Source organism: Drosophila albomicans, chromosome 2L (genome assembly GCF_009650485.2).
Source record: "Drosophila albomicans strain 15112-1751.03 chromosome 2L, ASM965048v2, whole genome shotgun sequence".
NCBI lineage: Eukaryota > Metazoa > Arthropoda > Insecta > Diptera > Drosophilidae > Drosophila > Drosophila albomicans.
In genome coordinates, this window is record NC_047628.2 from 13,899,773 (window position 1) to 13,909,175 (window position 9,403).

General features: G+C 34.6%; 1 protein-coding gene and 1 non-coding gene across 2 annotated transcripts; one reads left to right on the plus strand and one right to left on the minus strand.

Annotated features, from left to right (window-relative positions):
- Positions 1-3,326: 3,326 nt before the first annotated feature.
- LOC117564324 (fibrinogen-like protein 1) lies at positions 3,327-5,033 on the plus strand. The gene is made up of 2 exons (XM_034243024.2): positions 3,327-4,423; positions 4,485-5,033. The coding sequence occupies exons 1-2, from the start codon at positions 3,378-3,380 to the stop codon at positions 4,627-4,629; spliced, it is 1,191 nt and encodes a 396-aa protein (XP_034098915.1). The 5' UTR covers positions 3,327-3,377; the 3' UTR covers positions 4,630-5,033.
- Positions 5,034-7,996: 2,963 nt separating this feature from the next.
- On the minus strand, positions 7,997-8,068 carry Trnam-cau (transfer RNA methionine (anticodon CAU)). Its single transcript has one exon. It is a non-coding gene; the product is annotated as a tRNA-Met (tRNA).
- Between the last annotated feature and the right edge of the window lie 1,335 nt (positions 8,069-9,403).

Consider the following 9,403-nt stretch of genomic DNA (forward strand, 5'->3'; position numbering starts at 1 on the left):
ATTGCTAATTGGTAGCAACTTCTCTTTGGGGCACACTGGCGCTGCTGGTGGCAAGCTAGTTATGAGGGGTGCAACACACGAAAAAAAAAACATGTACGAGTATGTAGTTCATACCTCAAAGTGAACCGCAAGTGCTGTTCGTCCTGAATAACTGGCTGAATTCCGAGTTGGCTTTTGTCCTTGTTGTTTCATGCATACATATATGCGATGCGTGATTGGCCGGCAAAGTGAGTCCAGAGTTTGCCCTTTACATCTCGAACTCGTATCTGTTGGCTGTGTTAAATATGCAAAAACACGCTGAAAAGCCACCGATTCAAATCGAAAATACAATATACGAAATACAAGTATTCACCCCACTAGCTGAATTTTTGTATTGACCACTGCAAAAGGCGTTGGCAAACAATGCAAAAACAATTTGATAACGAAGGGTTTTTTCACCATTTTTGGCTGTTCGGAGTTGGTGGCAAATCGGTTTAAAAGTATGGATCAATATTGAAAAATCAAACCTTAGAAAAATGTAATATCTATAAAGGTTAAAGGTTTAAGGTCAAAAAGCTGAATTTTTTTTTGTTAGGTTTATAAAAAGTTAGAAAAGAATTATTTGATTTTATGTAATTAATAAATAGGTTGAAATAAGAGATTCAAGTTTTAAGCAATATTTAAATATGAAGCTTTGATAGCTATGAAAGCTTCATAGCTTTTTTTAAATTTAAAATATTAATTGAAGATTTTGACAACATTTTACAGAAAATTTTAAATGGTTCATATTAGGGAAAGTGCATTTTCCTCTTTTGTGTAGACAAACCTTAGTAGATTTTAAGTAGAAAATAAATTATTTTATTTAAAATCATTGACATTTTGAGCACAGAATATTTTCCTAATATTGCATACAAAAATAAATTCAATCCTTAAAAATATAGATTTAAAATCAGAGCATATTTTTCCAAGTCTTTAATTTCACCCAACATTTTCTCAACTTTTGATATATTTTTGATATTTGTTTTGATAATACAATTTACAAAAGCTGTAAAAATAATACACAAATTCCCAGGCACAATTCTGGCAAATATTTTTCACTCTTGACTTGCAAAAAGAGACACTAAAGGGAGCAATGATTTCAGAAATAAACAATAAATAACTCATACGCAGCGTGTGCCATAGGCACTTGTGCATAATATGCGGGCCTCATGTTATCTAGCCAAGTGAAGCATAAAGCACATTTGCCTTGCGAATAAGTCGGAATATGAAGCGAGTATTCCTTTTACTCACAGCTTAGCACTCAAATCTCAAGTCTCAAGTCTGAATGCCATTTCGCTTTGAGTTCGCAACTCAAAGGATTCGCATTAAGATTCAAGTTTATGCGCACTGACTCAGCAGGGAAACTCAATATCCACACATTGTCATTGAGGGGAATAACTATGAAATCTTCCGTACACTTTTCTCGCATATATTGCTTTGCCATTGAAACTGCAATTCTGGCTGGGATTTGATATAGAAACTTCTTCAGCAAGATGTGTCTGGTGCAGTCGTAATATCAGCTCATTTTTAAACACTTTTTTTGCTGGACTTATGCACTGTTTCGCTTAACAACAATTTAAATATTTAGCACTTGACTAGCGTAACTTTTCCTGGTCAGCATTGAAGTGTTAACGAGTTGCAGGAACGAGTTTGCACGCGAAAATGTTGTAATTGCATTCACGTGTAACTATTCGCCAATAAAAACTTTGGTCTCCAAACTAGTTAACTGTTTGTTTGCTTAGTTAACGTGCACACAATGTTGGCAATAATAATTTCAATTATGTGCATTACCCTGTGGGCTTAAATTCATTTTGTATTAATTGTGTGGCTGTCGGTTTTGTTGTATTATCAATTTAATAAGAGAAAAAATAAATGTATGACAAAAAATTAAAAGCTTTGTAACTGAATCAATTACATATTTGTCATATAAAAAATAATATTTTTATTATATATTAATTAATAAATGAATGAATGGTAATTAATTTTTGCTTTCTAATTTATAAATTAACTTAATATTTATTTTTTATTCTGTAATTTTTTATTAGTTTATTAAGTATCATTATTTTTTCGTTAATTATTTGTTCTTATCTTATTATAAGTTATGTTAAATAAATTCATTTACTTATAAATAGTAGAACCCTTAAATGCAGTCCAGTATTTAAATTTAGAAGTGATAAGATATATCTTTGTTGACCCAATTTCCATGCCCTTGTAGAGAGTGTTCTACTTTCCCATGAACTGTGTTTGATATTTCAAACAGGTGATTAAGCTTACACGAGAATTAAATTAGAAACTGAAAGAACTTAACACAACTTTTTAAAAGCAGTTGAATATACTCTAAGGTTGAGGCTTAAAAAATGTTAGCATAATATTTCGCATTAAAATTGAGGCGCAATTTCTATAAATGGATTTTAACGATGCATTAAACAAAAATGACACATAATAAGAAATCCCCACAATAAAAAAAGAGCTTAATAATCATTAATCTCATTTCATTTTCCAAGAACAATCAAAATATATGTACTTAAAAATTGTGTATTAAAATTCATTTGGTTTTATGATTGACACATTTGTAAATTCTAATGGGTAATGCTTTGAGAAGTAGCAAATTACACCTTAATTAATTTATTACAAATATTTTAAGTGCTTCCTGATAACACTTTGACCCGCGACGCTGTGAAAGTGTGCTACAAAGTATTGGCTCTCTCGCTCTGAAAACTCTTATCAATAGACGGAGCACACAAAATACATATATATATTGAATCATTTCAAAACAAATTAGAAAGCTACAGTTGAGTGTGATCGACTGTGAGATACCCGCTACCCATATAATATAAAATACCACAATAAATACTAAAATATACCATAGGCTATATTAAGTATATTAATTTAGAGTTACATTCAAATTCATATGCAATAGCGTGCAAAATATACCAAATTTTATTTATGTCGATTTGCAGGAGCAGAAGTGGACATGGCAAAATTGTAAAAAAATTTTGATCTGCGTGTAAACGTAACAAATGCTGTTAATTATACCTCTATCTCTTAAAGTCTCTGAGATCTAGGTGTTCATACGGACAGACGGACAGACAGACAGACGGTCATGGCTATATTGTCTCGGTTGTTAACGCTGATCAAGAATAAATATACTTTATGGGGTCGGAGATGCCACCGTCTGCCTGTTACATACATTACCTTCCGCTACAACATTAAAATACCCTTCTACCCTATGTGTAGAGGGTATGTATAAAATTGTGTTATTAAGCATGGAGTAAAATTATTCAGTATTTAGTTCTCTGTCGCGCAATCTTCACTGCGGTTGTCACAAAAATACAGACTGAAACAAAACGGAAATAAAAATGACAAAAACATTTCACGTTCTATTATTAATTTCAATATTTCAAGTGTTGAATGTGCAAGCAAATTTATTGGAAATATTGCAAATACAAAATAAGTTAAAAAAATCGTATAATGATATAGAAAAGCTGCAAGCAACATATAAAACCAAATTAAAAGAAGCCATTACTCGAGAAAATGAAAACGCAAGTCAAGACTTAAAGAGTCAAATTAATGATGAGTTAATTAAATGTCGCGAAGAAAATTCAGCATTCGAAGTGCTCAACAAGATTTATGCGGAACAGATTGAAGATCTGCAGAGAAAAACAACTATAGATTCAGATGCTATATTAAAGGAAAAACAGCTGCTGATTGATGAAGGATTGGAGACAATTTCCAGCTATACAACGATTATCAATGAGCAGGCCAAGCAAATTGAGCTATTAAAAGAAGATCTGCAAGTGAAGGACCAAATTATATTCCATCTGGAGACTAAAACAAAAGATATTACCGACAAATTCAAGAACCTAGAGGATTTGAGCACAACTTCAATCACAGAGACCGACGATACCAGTTGCTTGGCCTTTGGTGATTCCAATGATGTGCATTTAATCAAGATCGATGATGGCGAAGCTTTCGAAGTGCCTTGCGAATCCCGCTTCGCTGGAAATGGTTGGACGGTGATACAGCGACGCCTCGATGGGAGCGTTAAGTTCAATCGCAACTGGTTGGAATACAAGGAGGGCTTTGGGAATTTGAGTGGAGAGTTTTTCATTGGGTTGGAGAAGCTGCATCGCATGACAGTGGCGCGACCTCATGAGCTTTACATACACTTGATCAATTTCCATAACGAGAGTAGCTACGCACATTATGATAACATTGTTATCGATGGCGAGAGCGAGCTTTATACGCTGCGAGGGCTGGGCACATTTGAGGGCACCGCCGGCGACTCGATGCGCGATAATGAGCAGCAAAAGTTCAGCACCTACGACAGGGATAACGATCTAAGCGAAGCGAGCTGTGCCGTTAACTGTCTGGGCGGTTGGTGGTACAACAAATGTGGCTCCAGGTTGGTTATCAAATTCTATGACATATACTAAATTCTAATCACTTTTCTTTCCTTTCGTTAGTAATTTAAATGGTCAATATACCCAACAAGATGACTATTACGATAATACGGACTTTGGCATTTATTGGGATGAATGGTTGGGCCCAGGTTACACCATGAAAGCTGTGCAAATGTTGATTAGACCCAAAATTAATACAGAAAAATAAACAAAGTAATTTTATATTTTTCTAGAATTAATAAAGTGTCATTTGCAAAATTATCTCATCAAAACAAAACCCGAAATTCATGTGACGTCGTTATCTCAAATATTTGTCAGCGCACAAAAATAAAAACTTGCTCTATATTTTGTGCATTACAATTTTCGCAAAAATATTTCCCCAGTCTCTCATATTATTTGCCATGTAACAAATTGAAATTGCCTCAAGGCACTTGAACAAAATAAGTGCACTTTGGTGTTATATTAAAATTGCGCGCTGGTTACTAGAAAAAAATGAACAATGTTGCTGAAATTCCTGATGAAACCACACACTTGGGTTTAATTTTCGTTTATATAATCAGCAATTTCTTCTAAAAAAATCATATTAGCGCTGTCGAAAATTTTGCATTTTTTAAGGACCTTTCATTTACATAAAATAAAATATATTAAATAAATAATGGTTTAAAAGTCATGCATATTAATTGCAACATTTCATCTTCATCTTCTTAAGTAGCCGAAAAAGTTCTGTTAGCTAGTAAGAATTTTAGTTAGAGCATCTGCTGTTTTAAAACTGACAAAAATTTGTGTTCTCTTTTGAATCTCTCTTAAAACAAAAAGCAAGCTTAGCTCAAGCTGAGTTGATCAGCATATTGATAAACGGAAGAGAGGGACAGCAATAAAATAGAGAGTTCAGTTTTAGTTCGCGAGCACAATAAAATGGTTGAAGAGACAGCGCTGCCGAAAATTATGCGAATACAGATATGAAAATTAGATGAAGAAAGCAAACATTAAGCAAACGCAAATTGACGCCGCTTTTAGTTCCAGTTTGACATTGGAAGTACATTGGAATAACATTGACTGAAAAAGAGGGTGAGCTATAAGTATAAGAAAGTTACTAGCAAAGTGCAGCCAAAGAAGATTCCAATGCAATGGGGCCTGTATGTAGCAGGACATACTACTTATAGCCTGTACCGTCGCTCACCTGTGAATATTTATGAAGGTTGCTCACTCACTCTTACTTTCTATTTGTATTTTTTATTTTGCTTGCAATGCATAATATGCTAATCGGCTTTGTCATTTGCTTCACTTTTTTGCACGCATGCTAAAGTTTTTTTTTTACTATGTTTAAAGCTCTACGCTAGTGTTGTAATGTAATGTTTAAAGTATTGTTATGTGCATTTATGAGTATTTTGAGTTTATAGCAATATTAAATTATCACGACATCTGCTATCTCCATACGTTCGTATACATATGTATATGTATATGGACGTACATGGATTCGCAAAGCCACTCTGTGAGCATATGTGTGAGAAAGTTTGTTAGGGAAATTAATGCAGTTGGAGCAGCGGTTGCTCGCTTGCCCGGCATGAAAAGACAACCATGTATAGTTGAGATAGAGTTGAATTTTTGGGAGCCAGAATATTTTCTAATTTCCATGCTAATGAATGGCGGGAAACTGGTCTCAGCTTAGACCATGTGTGTATGTGTTTGTGTGTGTGACAGAGCAGCAACGATGAATTTTCGACTTTTTCGGGGCGAGAAAAAGTGCAACCTAGTTGCATCAGAGATTAGTAAAATTAATTGCGTGTCGAACTTTCAGTGGCAGACGACACATCGTCAAACAGATGCCAAAAACAACTAAGCGCTGAGAGTTTGCCAACAGTCAACTGACCAAGCAGACGAAAGAGTGTGGGGTGGACATCCCAATTGTATTTGATGTGATGAAAACATAGCTGAACATTCTACTTTTCAATTTCACGAGAGACACTTTCCTTTAACAGTTACGCTATGATATCCGGCAGAGGTCGCTTGCAGCACTTTAGAGGCCTAACACATGACATGTCCACCAGCAATTTCCTCGATGAAATACCCTTGGGATGATGAGTTAGACGTAAAAGTGGCGAGCAAAATTCATGGTTAATTCGAAAATTGAAAGCTTTTACCAGCAGTTGACCACAGCCACATCAAGTTAGCTTCCTTTGCTTGTGCTTTTGAGCGACTAATTAGCAAGAAGTACGTGTTCATGTTCATACATATTTTTTCTTATTAGTGCTGAATTAAATTTACACTTGAGATTGTTATTTGCAATTACCATTAAATCAGTCAATTTATGCAGCACCTTTTGTAGCCTGACTAAGAATACTATCATCAATGGAAGCAAACTCTTTTGGACATCAACAAAAGTACATAGACGAAAGGAGAAAGCAACAGTGAATTTGCATAGGCCAAGGACACTTTTAACATCCTTTTGCTTCTGGCAAAATAATTGACAGTTTTTGACAATTGTTTATTGAGTCAGTTGTTGACACAGTCCATTTGAGGGCCTAGTTGAAAGTACTATTTAAACACCTAGGGCTTTTATTTGAATGGAATTCAAAATGAAACGAGGCATTTTTCAAGGACTGCATAGTCAAGGTAAGCCTATGAAGGGGAGGTGAAGCTAATCTTAACTACTTCATACTGAGTCCCTTTAAATATCCTACGATTTATCAATCAAATAGAAAATTTCTCTTTCTATTTTGATTTTTACTATAACCAGGACCTTTAAGTAAGTTAATTCTTCTACTTGTTCAGTTTCTCTCTTAAACTTATCAAAACTAAATTTGTGTAATTTATAAAAGGTCTACAACTGCTCTTTGGTTAAAATGTTAAATTTCTGCAACTATTTGCAAGTACAGAGCTTGACTCCCTTCTGTTTTGTGGTTATGCGAGACTTTTGGTCTGACATGACGTATGAATAATTGAATTTTTTGCAGTCGCTGCTTGATTAATTGAATGTAAGCATACATTGCTGTCAAGCTGCGGATTGCATGTAACATATGCATGTTCATTTACGTGTATATATTAAAGCTCTTTTACGTGTATTATAATTTTTTGTTCATTTCAACATTTCGATAAATAAATATTAGGGCAAAATAGAAGTGAAATATTTATTGAGTTTGCTCGATTTCATGCCATCAACCTTAATTAAATATTTATGCTGCAGTTCATTCTCATTAAGTATTCAATTTTTAGCCTACGTCGAACGGAAATAAAACTACTGCAACAAAATTCGTAAATTTGAAATTCTTCAATGTGCTTCTACTACGTCAAGAATAATTCATCCGCTGCTAATTCAACAGATGCCTTCGGCTTGCTTGCCAAACTTTGTGGCACCTCCTAAATTGCACTTGCTACTGGGCAAATAAATGCTCATTAAGAGTTGCAAAAGTTTTCATTTAGTCGCATTATGCTTTTACTCAACTTGTATTTGCTATTGCCAGTGGGCCTTTTAAAACACTTGTAGAGATGTTTGCGCGCATTTGATCAACTTGAAATTAAATTGAGTTTAAGAAAATGGTAATACATATTTGAAAAAAAAAGAAGCACTTTGACTATAGCAGAGCAAGGTTTCGATCCTCGGACCTCTGGGTTATGGGCCCAGCACGCTTCCACTGCGCCACTCTGCTGCTTGAAATGATTTTGTCTAATTCCCAATTTGTTAGCAAGCTGTTTTGTTAATTTGGCTTTTATTTGTCATGCTCACGAAGATAAGTTGGCCATTTGAAAAGGTTTATTAATTCCATTTGAATTTCCTGCTCACTTTGTGTGATATTAATATCAATCTTCTTTCGTTGTGACATCAAAGCTAAATGAATTATATCGCCTTTTGCTGTCTAAATCCAATAATCCAATTTGCCATTGTCAATTTAATACATAAATCCTTTTATGAAGTGTATCGAGTATTTATGAGAAAAGTTTTGCGCGCTGTTTGCTCGCCGTGATGAAAGCGAACGGGGCGGGCGGAAAATATTTACTTTCACTTCTAGCACAGCAGCAACGGCAACAACAACAACAAGTGGCTAAATTGATATTTAGCAGCTTGTAAATCAATTAGGTACGAGGTGTAGCGTTAATCCTTAGTTATTAATACACTTTGACAATCGTTAAAATGGCTGCTAAATGAATTATATCACGCATTGCGACTGCTGTCTGTCATTTTCTTTCGCAACTCACTGGCAGACACATAAGAAGCAGTCAAAAGCGTCTCTATTATACTCATTTATAAGTAGTTAAAGTAGTGACAAATTTAAGAAAAGATGTCATGCTGAAAAAGACGCTGCATTTATTTCGCCTTCACACAATTTTGGGGATAAGAACTAAGATTACCCCATTGCTTACAATTGAAATCCGCAAAAAACTTTCAGCATATGAAATGTGCGACATGATTCACATTTGGATTCAATTTCTAGTGCACTAACAGAGAGTGAATTTTCGAATTGAAGCCAGTCAGAAGTCAATGGGGGAGAATTCAGTCCCATAAAGTATCTATAAAATCGACTCGCATTAGAGTGTCAATGATAGAAATACAACTTAAGTATTTTTGCTATAAAGAAGTGGGTTGAAATTTTCACAGATTACACTAATCAGTCATATAATATTTTGTGTATAAACGACATAACTGAGTGACAATAATTTATTTGGGAATTTGCGGTTTGATTGAACTTTGCTTAATTTATTTAACAGTTCATTGCGCGCCGGCCGCTGAAAATCAATCAATTTAATGCCAGGACTGAAAAATTGCTTTTCTGGCATTTGATTAATAGCTCCGCTTTAGTAGGTGCACTTCTGGCACTTGCGGTCATATTTTTGGATTTAACAAACATTTCGATTAATTGCCGACTTTTTTGTTAATCAGAAATCGTTGAAAGCGCAGCTTTAATTTTGAAGTACAAAGCGAATTTGGCAATCACAACAAAACCATGCGCATAATTCCATTTAAACAGAGGCTCGTCTTTTTGTCT